The 18,465-nt window shown below is 46.7% G+C and overlaps 2 protein-coding genes across 4 annotated transcripts in view; both read right to left on the reverse strand.

Annotated features, from left to right (window-relative positions):
- UNC13B (unc-13 homolog B) overlaps positions 1–18,465 on the reverse strand; it is a 326,084-nt gene that overhangs the window by 199,748 nt on the left and 107,871 nt on the right. For 2 of the 3 annotated variants that reach the window (XM_090037508.1, XM_090037507.1), the window contains exon 8: positions 15,168–15,390. In XM_090037508.1, coding sequence (XP_089893634.1) covers positions 15,168–15,390 — 223 coding nt within the window. Of the gene's footprint in view, positions 1–11,413; positions 11,540–15,167; positions 15,391–18,465 lie in introns of all 3 variants that reach the window. The other variant, XM_090037509.1, reaches the window with a different exon arrangement.
- Positions 63–6,711, reverse strand: LOC149867896 (uncharacterized). Its single transcript, XM_090037157.1, has 3 exons — positions 5,307–6,711; positions 763–4,421; positions 63–137 (listed from the first exon to the last, which is right to left on the reverse strand). Exons 1-3 carry the CDS (start codon positions 6,709–6,711, stop codon positions 63–65), a joined length of 5,139 nt encoding a protein of 1,712 aa, XP_089893283.1.

Consider the following 18,465-nt stretch of genomic DNA (forward strand, 5'->3'; position numbering starts at 1 on the left):
ATTTACATCAGACAACTGGGCGGGGGGTATTTCTTCTGGCTTTTGCAAATCTTCGGCAGGAATCAACTCCACGGTGCTTTCTTGAGCTCTGGCAGCAGGTTGAAGATGCACATCTTCTCTAGGTGTTTCCTTTGCGCCTTTAAAGATGCCAAAGAGATCACCAGGGAACGATGGAGCTGGCCCGCTTGGGAGAGAGGAGAAACCAAAAAACGAGGAGCTCCTCTGCTCGGCGCTGGGAGCAGCTGAAGCCAGAGGCTGGGAGAAGAAATCAGAAAGGGATTTTGGAGGTTTCATTTTCGACATGAAGCTTGAAAACATTTCAGCTGGAGAATCCAGGACCGACTTGTCGCTCTCAGGCTCCTTAGGCTTATTTGGGAAATGCAGTGCACCTGGTGTTTTGGGGAAAGACTTTTTCTCTTGGACCTGTTGCAACTTAGCCCCGTGGGTCTGCCTAGGTAACTTCGGCTCAGGTACATTTGTTGTTTCTTCACAGACTGCCACCTTGCATGAATTGCTGGCACCATTCAAGTCATTCAGATTTGAGGAGTTGCTTTTGCCATTCAAGACTAGACTGCCATAAGCCTTTGCAGGGGCCTGCTCCTCGGGATAGGAACGGTCTCTCTCATCGGAGGGAGGTGCAGCATACCTGTCCTGCCCTGTGCTGTCTGAGAGATGCTGCTTTTGCCCTGGGGAAGGAGACCCCCCACTTTCCTGCAGCTCTGGACCTTGAAAGCAGAGATCACCAAAACCCGAATGAGTTACCGCAGCTCTCGCAGGCTCGTCAGTGCTTCCCACCCCAGGCAAATGCTCGGTTTGCTGTGCTACAGGAAGAGCAAATTCATTGCTGCTCCTAGGGCAATTAGAGGTCTCTTGTCTGCCGGTCACTGCTGCCACGATATCAGCAACCTCTTTCTTATGGGCTGTGTCTTTTTGTCTGGCAACTCTGCTATCAGAGTCAATGGAAACACCTTCATTCATAAATGGCTTTGGCTGCTGAATAGGTTTTTCAGTGCTTTTTTCTGGCATGGTTTGTGGCTTTTCATCCAGAAACGATGTCAAACTGAAGAGGCTAAAGCTGGAACTGCTCTGAGGTGGATTTTTCTTGGGGGTCGAGCCACTTGAAAAGAAGGAGGGAAGCTGAAATAGCCCTTCTGTTTCTTGCTGCTTGGCACTGGGGAGTTTATCAGCAGGTGCCTGCATGTCCGATCCAGCAAAGAAGGAAAATATGCTCCTGCTGGCTGACTGTCCTTGCTGTGGTTTGGAGGTGGTGGTACTGGACAACCCAAAGGGCAAACTAAATCCCGATTCTCTAGGTGTCTGATCTGGCTTCCTTGATTTTGCTTCATCAAGCATGTCACCCTTAAAACGGTCTTCTCGGTGCTTTGGTGTGCCAACTGATGCACTGTCCCGTGCAGGGGACGGACTTTGTGGACCAATTCTGGGACCTGCATATGCCAATTTTTGGACTGTGTTTTCAGGAAGCGTGTGTGGACTCTCAGCATTTTCCCCGGCTGAATTGCTGCCGCACTGCTCCATTTGGGTGCTATAACTAGCAGAGACCTTCTTGTTCAGACCTTGCGCTCTCGCCTCTTCCTTAGAGGATGAGAGACACGGCATGCTGGTGCTGGCCTGCCTGCCGGACTTCCCAAATTTCTCTCTCAACTCAGCGGGAGTTCCCCCGTCTTTTAGTGGAGCTGTAGCATTTGCTGCTGGTTGAGAAGAGGCAGCGTCTCCTTTAAAGAGATCCCCCAGGGACCCAAATAACGAAGAAATGCCTGAAGTTTCCTTTGGCTCCTGAAGTACTTTTTCAGTTTTAGGGATGTTTTCCTTCTTTTCCAGATGTGGAGGGGGCTGTGGTCCTTTGTTCACTTGCGTTTTAAAGAAATCAAAAAACCCCGACGCCTGAGCGTTATCGGGTGTTGAGCTCGAAGAAGATTCTTCTCCCAGACTAAAGAGTTTCAGAGCACTTTTAAATAGCGTTTCCTCCGATTCGGTGCCAGACTGGTTCCGATTTGCCTCGGGCTTCTTGTGTGCATCGCTACCTACTTGGGGTCTGAGAGGACTCGAAACTGCAGTCATTTTATTGGCATTATCAGCTTGGTGGAGCTTGCCTTCAGGAACCACTTGGCTTAACTGAGAAGATGATGTTGCTAATCCTTGCTTTTTCATTTGGATGTTTCTATTCTGCGTAAATTCATGCTTTTCATTTCTAAGAGACTCCAAGTTATCAAATTCTGATGCAGCATTTCGCCCCCATTCAGACTTAATTGGAAACTTCTGCCCAGTGTGTGCATCATCTACTAATTGTCTATTTGATGTCAGTGAAAGATCACTTTTCTGCCCCAATAATTTTGACTGTGCATCCATTTTCTTATTGGCAGAATCGTCCAAAGACTCAGTGTCAGAACCAGAAGCCTTTCCAATCAGACCACCCAAAGCAGAAAATAAAGAGGCGACTTTGTTCGCAGCTGGCTTTTTGTCTTCTTCAATCTTTTCAACTTCTGTTGCACGCTCAGCACGTACAAAAGGCTCAGCTATTTTAGAAGCGGACTTCAGACTATGGAAGCCAAAAAATCCTAAGCCACTCCCAGCAGTTGTAATAGGGATGGTTTTGACCGTTTCTTTAGTCTGGACCTCTTCGTTCAGCAACCAAGACGATGATGCTTTTGAATGTGTTCTGAGATCCAGGGTTAGCGAAGGCTCTTCCAAAAAATACTCGGTTTCCTTTTCAGGCCTAAAGTCTACTTTGAGTTTTTGAAGTTTATAACCTGAAAAATCTAATGGCTGCTCTCGCTGGTAATAAATCGACTCTTCAAACATTTGTGAGAAGGTCTCCAAGTTCATGTTCATTAGCTGATCACTTCTTTGCAAAGCTACAGACAAATCCAGAGGTTTATTTGTCTGATAATTATCTAGTGGTTGTTCTTCAGCAAACCAAAAGAGTTCATCTTCATTGCCAAGAGGGACTTTAAAACCACAAACAGCAATTGTATTATCTTCTAACACAGAACTTGGGATGGCACCCACCTGAATATTAGAGTCCCAGTAGTCTTGGTAGCAGTAGGCTTCAGGGGCACACACATAGACACATTGTCCAGTAGGATCAGTGAGCAACGAATAGACGTACTGGCCATCACTGTACATGTAATACCCACAGTCACCATCTCCTGATGGCCACCATATGCCACGCTCAAGCAACGTCAGCCAGTTCTGGTACTCCTGACTGTAGGATGAATAGACAACGTTTTCTTCCATGCTCAGAGACTCTTGGTCAATCAATGTCCACATGTTCCCATCACTGCCAGATGAGTAGCTTAAGTCCACAGGCAGCTCTTCTGAGTAGCTGCAGTCCATTTGACAAGGTGGAAGTTGACTATAATTTCCACTGAGAGGACTGGTTGCCCACCCATCATTTTCTTCTGAATAGACTTCTTGAAACATTAACTGGTCAAATGACTCGTATGACCTTACACTTAAATCTGAACTCTGCCTGTCAAAATTTGCATTGGTGGTCCAGTCCATCACGTTTGCATTGCCATCCTTTTTACAGAGATTCATTGCCATGTCATTAGATTCAGGCCAGTGCCAAACCTGAGCAGGCAGAACAGGACTCTGGTTTAAGACATAATAAACTGGCAACGGTGCTTCACCAACATCCACAGAAAATCCTTCCACGTCATACTCCCATTCAAAGCCACAGTGATCTCTTGTTTCCTCGCAAGTCAGAAGCTGCTCCAATATGTTCTGGGCATCACCATTTAGTAAAGAGTAATTAAGAAATTCATTGGATCTTTCACTTAAGAGAGAGTGATACATTTTAGATCTTGTATCATGGTAAGGGTCGTTCCTACCAATGACAGTTTTCCCAGATAAGTCCTGGACCTTCTGTTGCAAATTTAAAGGATCCCAAGATACAGACTGCCCGCAGTAAGGAACGTGTTGTTCATTCATTCTGCTTATTTTTGTGTTGGGCAAATGGTCGCTGGTCTTGGAAGAATCAGTTGGTTTCATATCGTCCAGTTTCTCTTTCGGTTTGGACATGAAACTTTTAAAGAAGCCAGAAGTTTCTTGGTTTTCCACAGTGCTACTTTGAGCACCAGATGTTGCATCTGAGCTACTGGATTTTTTTTCTAAGCTAGAATCCTCATTTCTATCAAAAAACTTCATAAGGCCTAGCATGTTTGATTTGGTCTTATCCTGCTTACGATCAGACACATCTTCATGTGATGCAAACTTAAATAACCCAGAAAATAACCTCGACGAATGGTTCTTCTGGCTGTCACTTTCATTTTTGACATTCAACTCTTGACTACCAGGCAAATGCTCAGAAGAAGAAAACCGAAAAAGCCCCGAAAGTAAACCTTGTTGTGTGTTTTCCTTCTGCAGCTCATCTATTATTTTAACCTCTCTCAAATCCACCCCTTCAGGTGAAGTGGCATTTAAGTCTAAGGAGCTCAGCCCTGCTGACAACATCCTATGTTGTGTCATGTTTCTCTGCTCTTCCTGAGCACTCCTAGGTCCATGCTGCATGTGTGTGACATTAAGACCGACCGAGGCACTTTCTGGACGTCTGCTCCCAGGCCCTTGCGTGTATGAACGACTGGCCTTGGGGCCAGTTACTTGTACAGATTCCTCTTTACGTTCTGGCATGCCTAGACCCGAGTTAGACTTTCGTGAAAAGGTATTTGCCGAATTACTACTTGTGTGTTTACCACTAATAGCTGAAGACGGAGCATCACGAAACCCCTGCTGACTGGTTAGAGCTGAAGTTGCTGGGTGATCTGCAGAAGACACCTTGAACAGAGAAGGAAGAACACCTCCTTCTTCTTTTGGATCTTGATGCTTGTCTGAAAATCCAAAACCGCTAAGAGAAGGAATCTGCAGTTTCCCAGGGAAAGAGAAAGCGTGTTCGTTGCCAGATGAACCGGTGTGTTGGGTGTCATCTTTGGAGACGTGCTCTTTTGCAAGTTCCACCGCGGTCTCTTTTTGCATCGATTCAGCAGAAAGAAGCAACAACTGGCTGAAGGATTTTTTCAGCGGACTGAAAAAGTGACTGGATGTACTGCCCTGATCTGCAGGATGTGGATGAATCTCCATGTTACTTCTACTTTGTCTGTTTTCCAATTCACCTTCCATAGGACGCGGGTCTTCTGAGGGGTTTGTACACTCTTGTACAGGCGTGTCAGGCTGATTGGCAACGTGGTGCAAGTCTGAAGATTTCTGTGCCCCACCGGGATGCTTGGAAACTACTAGACTGTCAAAATTTGCTTTCAAGCTAAAGGAACTAACTGAGTTGGTAAATTTACCAAAGACTGAGGACACAGAATGGCTACTTGGGTTAACTTCTGCCTCGCTCTTGGTTTCGCTGCAGTTCGCTTCAGGAACGGGGTTGTTCCTGGTGGCATGGGCAGGCTCTTCAGACCTTTCATTCCCGTTTGCCTCGCAAGCTCTTGCAAGATGACTTTCCTCTTTGGCTTGCTCCTCTCTTTTAGGAATCTCTTTTTCTGAGAAGATCTTTAAAGGATTCAACATCCCTAACACTGAATTCACCACTGAATTGTGACTCTGTGACGAGGACTGCTGGCCCACGGCAGTACGCTCAAATGATTCACGAAGACCTACGGTAACTTTATCTTTCTCGGTGGTTTCTTGGTTACTGTGATTTTCATTATTCGCCCCTGGGTCGTTGCTCATCTGGGAGCGGACTGCAGCACTGACACCAGTTTTATTTTCTACCTTCGCTTCTGCAGATGCGTTGTCAGATTTAGGTTTGCTAGAAAATATCCTTGAGATGCCACCCTCTGGGTGATTTAAAGTTTCTGATTTCTCTGGTCCTGAGGAAACAAGCTTTTCCATAGAGGCTGTGAGGTGCTTTGTGCCTGAGCCGACCTTCTTTGTAAAGGAACTGAAGAAGGAATTGACTGTATTCCTGACACTCGTCAGGTCTGGGAGAGACTCCGATTTGTTTTTGCTGCTCTCTTTGCTGTCCTCCATACAAAGAGGTTTCACCTGCTCAGGGGACACATTCACCTCTATCAGATTAGCACCGTTAAGTGGTTTGAGCGATGCGCTCTCCGCAGGCTTCTTTGTTTTCGGAAGGGTACCAAATTTACTGATCTCTTCCTCCTTTTCAGCCAAGTATTCAGATACTGTTTCCACCAGGCACTGCAGCTCATCCATTGCATCAACATACTCCTCACTCGGTTCCTCGACAGGAGAAAGTGTCAGGTCCTGCATGGAGTAGCTATGCTTGCCTCCTTTGGTCTTATGTTTTTTGCCACAGCTGCCCCTTTGCAACCGAGAGGCAGGATGTGCAGCGTAGTCGTCAGGTAAGCCTCTTCCAGGAGAAGGGTCCAAGTCGCACCATGTCTGTGACAGCACAGCTAATTCCTCCACTTCGTCGTCCGAAACCGAGGAATACTGAAACTCATCAGAAGCACTGCTGTCGAACTCCTCCAGGACATCCAACGGTACAAAAGTATTATCTGGCTGCTCGGTACGTCTCACTTCTTCACAGCGACCCAAGTGCACTGGGCCATCGCAGTCACCATCTGCCAGCTGTGTGTTGATGCACTTGCCACTCTTGACCAATAAGCCATTCTTGTATGGACGCAAAATTGGATATACTGGTAACGGCTCCGTGTTCTCACTGCTGTCGTTATATTTTGCACTTTGATCATAAGTTGAGAAGACATCACCAGGTTCAGGCATAGGCGCCTCCCCATTCAAAGAGGTTGCTTTATCCTCAGGAAACTGCAACCTTCCATCGTTGTGAAGGCTTATTTGCTCACTCTTTTCAAAAGTGCTGTATTTTAGTTTTTTTTTCCTTCTCCTATCTATTGTGTCATATTCCTGAGGATATCTAGGAATATCTAAAGTTCCTGACTCCAAGAACACGTTCTGGCAATATGGTGATCTTTCGTGAAGGCTATAATTCTCTCTTTTTGAGAGAGGACAGGCGTTCTTTACATTGGTCTCCTGCCAGTTTTTATGACTCTTTTCTAAGAATTCCTCTATTAGCAGTTTTCCTAACTCCTCATAGTTACTCTCCCGCTCTTCTTCTGCCACTTCCGAATTAAATGGAATGATCCTGACTTTTTCAGTTCTAACTAGAGATCCTTGACTGAGCCTACCAGGAGAGAAAATAAAACGGGGAAAGAGGATAAAGAAAAAGGAGGGAATGAGAAGGAAGAACAAGTTTGAAAACATTTTTCAGTGAGAAAACAGGAACAGCAAAAAGCATGCATAGAAAAAATATAGAACAGAAAAACACATTCAATTGGTACCGATAAAAACAAACTGCAGGGTCATCGTTTCTGACATTTCTTAAAATCAAAGGACAAGAAGTAGCATGGATCACAATGTGCCATAAAAGTCACAATATTTTAAAAAAATAATAAATATGGAGCAGATGTTTGAAGCGGAAGCGTTGTCACTCACTGCTCGATTGAAATAATGCAATGTAAGGCACAGTCTAGCGTGCTGAGCTCCCAGGGCTCGGTTTCAGCAATGCGAGGAAGCAGAGCGAGCAGAGGGGTGCTAACGTGCATGACTCCACAGTGGATAGGCAGGCGTCTTGTGCACATGAGCATGGAGACTTTTTCTGCCTTAGCACTACCCGGACCTTGCAATACATGCCCTGTTCCTCCTTTTGCTCCATGCTCTGGACATAAGCAACAGGGCAAACCTTCCCCCCCTCCAGTTTCACCTCTCTGTAAAATGCGCAGAACCCTACAGGGAAGGATGGGTGCAGGGCATGGAGCATGCACCTGGATAACACTTGCAAAGGGCTCCAGTGCCTGGAAACCAAGGTCTTTCTCCTTCGAGTACTTGTCCACGTGCACACGTCATTGTGGGTAACTCCCAAGCAGCACACAGTTCAGAGTCCATAGAGGTTTCAAAGACCCGGGTAGACAAACCTTGGCTGGGAGGATGTAGTTGGGCCTGGTCCTGCTTGGAGCAGGGGGTTGCACTAGATGTGACCTCCTGAGCTCCCTTCCACCCTCATTGTCTATGATTCAATGAGCCAGGACCCTGGAGCTCTAGGTAACACGCTGCAGGACACCATTCCCAAAGGCACCGGCTAAGCTGGAAGCATCAGCAGTGGTTTAGTGTTTGATAAGGACCAGGCTGGAGTTCCAGGTGCAGCTTTGCAGGTCTCTGGGAATAGAGACAAAACCTTGAGAGTGCCTGAGCCGTAATGAGGAGTGCTTTGACCAATGCGGGACCCTGGGCAATCGGAGACCCACTTCGTCTGAAGCACAGATCTTCTCTATAGCAACAAATAGCTCATGCAAGTGCCTAAAAACTAGATGTGGCTCTCTGCAGAAAGAAGCCTGAAGAAACTCTACTGAAACTGTCTGTGGCAAAAAGCTCAAAACCTCACTAACTTCTTGGAAGATGCATGGCCAAGGCCCAATCTGAACTCTGTTCTATTTTCTTGGCAACAGATGACCCAAGAAAAAGGGGGGAGGAAACTGCTAGTAGGTTGTTAGTAACCTTCCAAACAAATAATGGGCAGAAAAAGGCTGTGGGGCTGATAATGGAGGATGCGGAGAAACATTTAATACCATTTTTCTTTTTTTAAATAAAAACTTCAGTTTTCACAAAAAAAGGCACCAGGCACAGGACAAGCACATTTGGCAACAAGGCCAGGGGGTGGGAGCTCTGCCTGTAGGAAAGGAACAGGTTAAAAATGACTTGGATAAAGGGGATGATTTCACATCAGCGGGGCCCCAATGGAGATTCATTTTCAGGTACTCAAGGAATGGGCTGAAGTTCCTGCAGAGATGTTGACTGTGAAGGTCCAGGGAGGTCCCAAAAGAGAAGAAAAGAGTAAATATAGGACCCATCTTCAAAAACAAAAAAGAGAGAGAAAAAGGCGGGGGAGAGGAGTCAAGGCAGCTATGGATCTGGACAGCTATGGATCAAATCTCAATAAGACACCAGTACATTTCATCAAGGAATCACTCTCTATGCTTCTGGATGATTACAAGGCAAAAGATAATGGCCAAAACGGATGCATCAAGAGTGAGCTGTTCATAACCCAGGTGCTTGCTTGCTTTCTATGATGGGGTGGCGGGCCTTATGGATGGGAGCAGGAGGAGAGCAATGGATGCGATACTACCTTGGCTTTCATGAGTCATATGAAACTGTCCTGTGGATATAGGATAAGCAGGGATTCTAGTTTTCTATTCACCCTGGAAAACCGCAGAAAATTGTGGAATCTGCATTTTTGTACGACCTAATAAAACAAAAGCAGAAATGGCATTGCCCACAGCGGGAAGCTGCTGTGCTTTCAGCAGGTCATGGAAAAATGCAGATTTTTGTGTCTTTTAATGGAGATTTTCTGCTTTTTTCTGCCAGTGGAACACTAGGATCCCTGGTGATAAGTAAGCTAAGGAAACAGAATAGATATCAAACTACTGCAAGACAAATGCATATCTGGTTGAATCATCATGCTCAAAAATGTTGAGCTCCTGACAGCTACTTCAACTGGAAGGAGGCATCACGGGGAGTCTCCCCAAGGATGTCCTGGGCCTGCTACTGTTCAACATCTTCATGAATGACCTGAAGGATGGAGTGGAGCAGTGTCCTTAGGAACTCTGCACATTGTACCAAGTTGGGAGCGGTCCCAGGTACTTTGCAGGGGGATAAGATTCAAACGGACCTTGATAAAATAGGGGGGGAATGGCCTGAAAAACAGCTGAAATTCACTCAGAAGAAGTGCAAACTTGTTCCACTTTTGTTGGAGTGCAAGTGGAAAATTGTTCCACTTTTGAAGGAACAATCAAATACACAAATGCAAAATAGAGAGCGACTGGCTCAGCTGCAGTACTGCTATCAAGGCCTGGGGGGTCTGGCAAACAGCAAGTTGACTTGGAGTCAGTGCAGCACTGTGGCAAAGAAGTTAACAGCAACCCGGGTTGCATTAACGGGAACGTTGCCTGCAAGTCACCAGGAGCAATGCTTCCACCCTTCAGCACAGGCGAGGCCTTCCCTGGTGTACCGTCTTCAGTTTGGGGTGCCTCACTTCAAGGAAGATGTAGACAGATTGGAGAGAGTCCAGAGGAGGGCAACACAGATGATTAGAGGCCTTGGAGAGATGACATACAAAGAAAGGCTGGAAGAATTGGGATAATTTAACCTACAGAAAGGACAGGTAAGTGGGGGGTTTGCGAGCCATGTGCACACACAAAGAGAGCTTGTACAAAGAGGATGGTGATCAATTGTTCTCCGTGTCCATACAGGCTAGCACCAGAAGTCATGGGCTGAAGTTTGTACTAGGGATGCTCAACCCCTGGCCCACAGGTCAGATCTGGTGCACACGGCCTAAAGGGCTGCCCAAAGGCCCAAAAATTGGGCACAGGAATGGGCTGGACAGCATAGCCATCTAGGCTAGGTCAGATGTGGAGCAACGCAGAGGCATCACAGGACCAGATTCAGTAGCACGGGGCCAAAAGATTGAACACCACCAGATTAAACATTTGTCTGGGTATATGAGGCAGGAATTATCCCATTTTAAGCGGTGAGGGGAGATAAATCTGAGAATTTCTCAGAATCTGTGGCAGAAGGAACTGTCTGAAGCCAAAGGCAAAGTTCATTGAAAGGACTGAGGAGCAATAAAAATAGACCACCGAGGAGCCTGACACGCTAGCATTTCAAGCACATTCCTTGTCTACGCAAGTGTGTCTCCTTCGCTGGAGAGCACGGGAGACGTGCACAACCCCAGCAAGACACACCTATGACAAGCACTTGAAGGAGAAGAAGCAACTGCATTGCCACCGTGTCATCAAGACCTGCACTCTTCATAAATCGTACATGAACCGATCTCAGTCTGAAAGAGCCTCATGTCCATGAAGTGAGCCCTGCTGTGTAGGCTGTATCAGAAGTACAGCAGCTATTTTCTAACCACAATGTAAAGCCAATAACAGACATAGGGTGTCTTTACAAAAGATAGCAGCTTGGGAACTTGTGTCTAGCCAGCCCCAGCCTTTGGATTCGATGCACACAAGCCTCAGTTGAAGGCAAGGGTGCCATCTGAATGTGTGAAGAGCCGTGGGCTGCAAACTCTTCAGGAATGATTGGAACAGACCAACATCAACACGTGTTTACATGCAAGCAAAATGCCCAGAGAAGAAGGATTCCCCCCCCCTCCCCCCCCCGGTTTTTTACAAAAACTTTAGCATTTTTTTTTTTATTTTTTTTTTTTAAGGAGGAAGTAATCATGCCAAGTACAGGACCTGGAACAGAACAGAAGTAAGGCTACTGAGGCCAGTGTTAAACCACCGTATAGCTAAAACACAGCAAGGGCATGCAAACAGTGAAAGTCAGCTGAAACAGATCACAAGACCACTTCACAGCACCAAGGTTAAGGAAAGTAGACACTTAAGCTGTAAAGCAGTTAACCCACCTAGCAGACAAATCTAGAGACTGCCTGCTCTCCAGCGAGTGCTGGCAACTTGTCACTTGACTAGACTCGGATGAAGACTCTAGGTCAGTTCGGGCACTCACAGTGGAGTCTAGGCTATCGTATCGCCTTGGAAATAAATAAAGGAAGGAGGGGGGAGAGATGGAGAACATAGTTACATTATGCTTCCAAACCAAATACTGCAAATAAATTCAAAAATACACAAGAAGGGGTAGATTACTTCATGAAGCTGGCCTGGCTATTGGGAAGATGATGTTGGCTAATGGTTAGCCTTAGGGGGGGAACAAAACAACACACTAGGTAGATCAGGACAGAGGGAAATAAGATCCACATCCTCACCCTAAAGGAATCACCCTTACAAAGGTCAATGTTGGGAGGGGAGAGGAAATGTTCACGTCAAAGTTTTGATGGAATATCCCAGTTTGTTGAACCTAAAGTGTTTCATCAGAAACTCTTCTAGTTTGAATTTCCACTGAACCAAAGGGAGGGGGGTTCCAACAAACCTTCCCCGTGTGTCCTCGTAGATCTGTTGGGGACCCAAGGACCCAAAAGAGCAGGGTCAAGGCTCTGAGTGGTCTGCCTAGCAGTTCAGCTGTTGAGCCAGGGATCCTGCCCTAATCCATGAAACTGATGTTCGTGCCAGTTTGAGAACAAGTCACTTAGAAAACAGGGTGGATTGCATGGCAGAAAGAGCGGTCAGACTGACCAGGGTTTGGATCTCCTGTAATGAAAGCGACTTTGGCCGCTGAACTTTGAGATATGCCCTGATCACATGCATGCCTTCTACAACACACATTATTGCCACTGTCTGGCTAGAAACAGATGTTGCCAAATAAAGTGAATCAACTGAGCCAGGATGTATTACAGCACAGCTCATCCATGTCCTTTTGCTAAACACATTGTCCTGCCTGTTGATCTTGCAGAACAACAGGCAAACGCATTCCCTGCTTACAGAGGCTGCACCAACGCGAGCTGGACACTTGCTGTGATGCCAGGGCTGGGATCACAAATCGGCTGATTGGCAGTCCCAGCTCTAGGATGTCACAGGCACCCCAGGATCCAAAACAGGGGATTCTGAGGCTTCGGGGGCCCGATCTCAAGCGTAGTAATGGAAATCTCCACAGTGCATAGGATTGGGCTGACTGCCCGGAGAGCACGGGCAGCTCCGGGCTGACTGCACTCTCCCACCATAACCTTAACAGAGGTTTGCTGCAACAGAGCAGCACAAATTGACACCACCTTTGTTGCAGCATCGTGGCCACAAAGTTTGAGCATTTGTGGTGTGGCAAGGGGTATGGACGTCTGTTTGCTTCGCCTTTGTGCCACAATGAAAATTTTTATGGCAGCAGAAAGGTGACATCTATTTCCACCCTCTGAGATAGGGTACTGGGCTGGATGGACCACTTGGTCTGACCCTGGGGTTGGCAACTGATAGCCTGCATGCCAGATCTGGCCCACAAAGCCAGGGAGGGAGGCAGGGGGACACACAGCAGTGGGGAGAAGTGAAGTGGTGGATACCCAGGACGTGCAAACAAGGAAACAAATCTTGAATTCATCTCTACCAACATTAGCTTAAATGGGCTGGATTTTGCAAAGACCAGGAGATCTTTACACAGGCAGCAGAAATTATACTTCATAAATGAAAGAAACAGGGCTTGTCTTGCACTTGTGATTTCTATAGCAGTGAGGCTATACAGATGTAAGAAGGTAAGTGTAATTCCCTCACCTGATAACATCTGCACCATGACCATTATTTGTCTGAGCAGCACCATGTTTTGATTTGCATAAACTAAAAGTGATAGAGAATCCATCACATCCCTAGGTTAGCACTTCAAGAAAGATAAAAGCAGCCTATTTTATAGAAGTGCATCACTTGGTTTGGAGGCAAAAAAACTGTAAGCATACAATATGTACAGCAAGGGGAGAAATGACTGGCGATGACGCAAAGACGTTCTTTATCAAGGCTCACGTTTAGTAACCAAGGGTCTACAAAGACTATAAGAACGTATGCGCTGAGACCTTAAACACTGCCATTCGCTGGGTCAGAGCATGGGTGTATCGTGCCCAGTACCCCATGTCACACAGAGGCAGAGAGTGGAGGCTGAAAGGGAGAGTGAACTGGGCATACTGGATATGCCCAGGGTTTTTTTCCCCTCCTGTTCTTCTTAATTGCAGCCTCCAGCATTAACAGATCCTGGAGCAAAGTGCTATCTAATCAATCTAGCATAAGCAAAAAAACTACTTGTAAGCACCTAACACATTAAAATCAGTTGATTTGTTAGTGGAGACACAAAATGAGCATATGCCGAGCTTTGCCTTACTGACATATCTGTGTGGGGACAGATGCCAATAAAAGTTTGCAGTAACTGAGCAGGGAGCCCCATCTGTACAATTCAGCTACTGAATAGGATGCAGAAGATGATAGTAAAAAATTAGTCAGTATGTTTAATGGCTTAGAGAGCATTCAAAATAATACACCGCACGTCTAGTGATGCAGCTGTGCCACTAAAAATGCATACCCCAGAAAGTCCAGTGAGGAATGCAAGCTGAATTAGGCCTGGCCATAAAAAAATTCAGATGCAACAAAGGTTTCAGATGTGGACTGACCATATTAAAGCCAAGAAAGTTAAAGAAAACTTGTCATCTACCAGCAACAAACTGAGGTCATAGCTAGACTTGAAACTTCTGGTATTCGCAGTTTCAGATCAGGGGGTTGGAAGCAGAACGACTCGGACAGAGACGGTGCAAAGCTCTGTGCCTCTGACTCCCTTCTGGAGAGATGTTTAAGTGACTATCCTCCCATCTCGGGCTGTCCCAACATGTACCAAAACATCGCACCCTAGATCTCCATGACCCTGCTTATCAAGCTATCCAGTACCATTTCATTGTTTTCTTGTATTCCACCTCTGCTCATCTACTACAGTTTGTTATCCATCATCTCATCTTTATTGTAGATGCATTTAATCTATGGAACCGTATTCTCGTTTCGTGTTTAACGGCATCCAACACAACGGGCCATGATCCAGAGCAGGGGCTCCTAGCAAGTTACTACTGCATCACCTAGTGTTATTCATTCAATTATGTAAAGAGGGTGGAAGTAATTTTAAAACTGCTGACTTATTGTCAAATCCCACAGGGAGACTATTATGTTCTACTGTCACGCAAAAACAAATCACAAACTGAAGACTGATACAGAAAAGGATCTTTAAAAAAACAATAAAGTGAATAAACCCTTCTTGTCCTAGGGCTGACAGAGGGAAAAGCCCATCTCACACAACAATGTTGCATAACAGCTAGAACAAACTGATCAAAGGTTTCCTTCGTGAATGCTCTGCGTGTGCAGGGCTGATAGAGGAACCACAGCTAAATCGGAAACAAAATGAACTTGCCTCCAATGAAAGAAGTCACAATAGGATAATTCTGCCATTTCTTTTCCTTCTGAAATGCAACATGACCCGATTGTCAGAACATCACAACTGGAAGCATTTTGCCTCCTCCCCTCCCCTTTTTTCCCCCCCCTTTTATGACATCTACTTTTATTGCTTCATTTGGGTTTGCAAGTGGATATTTCAAGGAGAAATGTACAGAACATAGGCTAGGACACCTCACAATTGCTTCCTTCAAGGCACTCGGTCTCCAGGCTGCTCCTCATTCATTTCCATAACACCTTCAGGCTCAACTGGGAAAGTTTAGTAAGAAAAGAGGCAGTTACTGTTGTTTTGAAGACAGCACCCACCTGATGGCCTCACATTCCCGATAATCCAGGTCGTAGCTCTGCACGGAGTCGTGGCAGAAATCCCGCAAGACGCCCTGCTGCTGCAGGCGGGACGGCACGGCGAACTGGTGCACGGAGGCATTGGGCTGGGAAGTCGTGTGATACGGAAGAGGGAGGGTGCTGCTCGTCTCGCTGCGGTAGTCGCTGTCTCGATCGTCCACGGCACTGTCAGGGTCTTCAAAGGCTGAGAAACAAAAGCCATTAAGAGCGCAGCCCCCAATCCATTTGGATGGGATCAGAGACCATTCCACGTCTAAGCACAAAGCCCTTGAAATAAGACACCTTTCCTAATCCGTGGCCCAAACAGGCCTCCCAATTCCTATCCTACATATCCACGATTACCTTACTTTCTCGCTATCATTTCCTGCCTCCCTGAAAAAGATGGTTTGCTTATTTTACTCTCCAAGTCTTGCTACCAAACAGGAGTTTAACATGAACTTCGTTTTAAGAGACTTTCTTGAATTCCTTACTGCTGTTGGCAAAAAAACTGTAATGAAAACCTAGCCATCAGAAAAGCAGGCTCGCCAAAGCAAGGACAAGTCTGTCTAGAGTGGGTTATTTTCTCTCTCTCTCATGTAATGTCTGATGAAAAGAAACCGCACACTGTACACACAGAGGAGCAGAAAAGATCATTAACATAGGCATTTAATGTGCTTCCCTCTGCTGCACAGCAGCGCTGGCTTAGGCACTGCAAAATACTTGACCTGTACGAGAAAATACTTCATTTCTCTACAAGAGGGTGACATTGCCAACCTCTGGAGGACAGCTCCTTCCCCGTGCATCGCCTGGTCCCTGCTCTAGTAGCCTGGCACCGGGGTGTCCATTAGTCAATCTGGGCTTGTCCCCATCACCAACCTCCCAGCAAGTGCTCTCTCCTTCCACCATGCTTTCTGCACAGCCTTTCCCAACATCAGATGAAGCGAGTTCCAGCCCACGGAAGCTCATGTGTTATACATAAACTAATTTTGATTAGTCTATACAGTGCAAATCTACCCTGGCTTCAAACCAACACCGCTATCTGTCTCCCACTAAGCAGAATCACAGTTCGGTGGCTGACTTCTCTTAATCCAGCAGGCTCTGCACGGCCTTGCAGCCAAGACAGCCGTTTTTTAAGCTGCCCTTTGAAGTCTTACAAGCCCCTTAGGTCTGCTGTCTGGCCCTACTCTCAGCAGGGCAGGTTGCAACAGCCTGCTTGGCTTGGCTGAAGCTGTGCTTTGACCCCTTTCCCCTGCACCTCCTGGGAGACCGGCCCTCAGTATCTCTCTTTTCCCAGCTTGCTTCTAGGCAAGTGGCCTACAGCTTTCTCGTAGAGCTACTACTCTGCAGAACAGGACCTGGGGGGCACAGGGGACAAGAAGATGGATAGGAGCCAGCAGTGTGCCCTTGGTACCAAGAAGGCTATTGGCATCCTGGGCTGCATCAGTAGCAGCACTGCCAACAATTCTTCCCCTCTATTCAACACTGGGGAGGCCACATCTGGAGTCCTGTGTCCAGCTGTGCCCCCCCCCCCCCCACACACACACACACACACTACAGAAAGGATGTGGACATATGGGGGAGAATCCAGCAGAGAGTGATGAAAATGGCTGAGGGACAGGACTGGTAAGGAGAGGAGGAGGGAAATGGGCTGACTGAGCCTGCAGAAGAGAAGATTATGGGGGGATTGAAAAGCAGCCCTCACCTCCCTGCAGGGGGGCTGCAGAGAGGATGGAGCTGGGCTGTTCTCATTGGGGCAGATGGCAGGACAAGGAGCAACGGGCTAAGCCGCAGAAAGGAAGGTTTAGGTTCGATATTAGGAAGAACTTTGTCATGAGGAGGGCAGTAAAGCACTGGAGCAGGCTTCTCAGAGAGGTGGCGAATCTCCATCCTTGGAGGTTTTGAAGACCTGGGTAGACAAAGCCTTGGCTGGGATGATGTTGAGGCTGGTCCTGCTTGGAGCAGGGGTTGGACTGGATGTGACCTCCTGAGCTCCCTTCAACCCTCCTTGTCTGTGACTCTGCTCCTGTTTCACTCTCAGCTGGCCCCCAATCCTGGAGAAGGCTGGAAAACCCGCATAAGATCATCTAGTCCAACCAGTGCTAAAACCTGTGACCTTGGTGTTAATTAGCACCGTGAGCTAAAGGGCCACTCAGCTGTCTCGCTCTTCAAAAGTAACTGGGGGTTGAGGCCCCCCATTACAGAGGTTAAATCGAGAAGTGATAATACATTGGCTAATAAAAAAAGTCAAGATCAGCTGGCTAACCACTCAGCTCTGCCCGTCTCTGGAAATTACTGCTTTGTATTGCACTAATTCCTATGTTGAACACGTGTCACTAACTACAGTGGATGATTAAAATTTAGACACGTTAAGAAGTGAACACAGATGACTGGCAGCCCTGTAAATGCCCTGGCAATGAAAGCAGCGCCCCTTCACGTATAGTGCGCCCCCCATGAAAGACCCTTCCCAGAGAGAAGCCGTGGTGGCCATGCTCTGACACCTTCCCCTTCAGTCTGCTCACAGCCTAAGCAGCGAAGCTGTTGCGAGGCTACACAGACTGCCCATTTGATTGATCTCTGCAAGTTTCCAGTCGATAGGCAAGAGCGGCGAAGAGGGAGGTGAAGCGCACAGCTAACACGCTCGAAGGAAAAGAAAACACGTCATCATCATCATCAGCTATTATTCACCACGACCACCACCAGCACCGCAAGCCTGTCTAGAAAGGACAATCAAATTACAGTGCTGTCTGAGGAGTGGGTCCAATACCTCCCGAATGCCTCAATCATCCCCACGCGGCACAGCCCAGGTTGACTGGGGCTGAGCACCAATGCAGTGCAAGTGCTGCTCATTTTCTGTGGAAATTTAAATTCCAGCAAAAAAATATTAGTTGCAGAGTCATGCTTCCCCATGAAGCTTTTTTTTTTCCTTTTGATTTCAGTTTCAATTCTTTTTAGCACAGGGTAGTTTGGCTGGTAATGAAACCATGTGGGCTCCCCCCTGGTATGGTATAAAGTCATAGCAGCAGCCTAAGGAACAAACCAGCTCCGCTGGAGAACGTGTCCGTGCATGTAGGTGAAATGCACGTCCGGTCGGGCTTCCACCCCTCTAGTGCCATCACATCAATTTGATTGTCCATGCTGAAGATAGTGTACAGTCTCCTGCTTCTTGGGAGTCTAACGCTGTGCAGGTTTTGTTGGTCTCCAGTAATTAAACAAAAGTGATATTGATAACATTTATTTTATATAGAATAAATTTATATGGCTTTGTTAAAAAAAAAATACT

Source organism: Crocodylus siamensis, chromosome 3, assembly GCF_052110815.1.
Source record: "Crocodylus siamensis isolate JL-2025a chromosome 3, ASM5211081v1, whole genome shotgun sequence".
In the NCBI taxonomy this organism is placed as follows: domain Eukaryota; kingdom Metazoa; phylum Chordata; order Crocodylia; family Crocodylidae; genus Crocodylus; species Crocodylus siamensis.

Bases quoted from the DNA above. Each gene is read 5' to 3' on its own strand.
- LOC149867896 (XM_090037157.1), bottom strand. From the start codon at position 6,711: ATGCCTGAACCTGGTGATGTCTTCTCAACTTATGATCAAAGTGCAAAA. The intron at 4,422-5,306 runs GTAAATTTACCA...CTTCACCTGAAG, and splicing joins TTCTGTGTCCTCAGTCTTTG to GGGTGGATTTGAGAGAGGTT. The intron at 138-762 runs GTAACTCATTCG...GCATCTTTAAAG, and splicing joins ACGAGCCTGCGAGAGCTGCG to GCGCAAAGGAAACACCTAGA.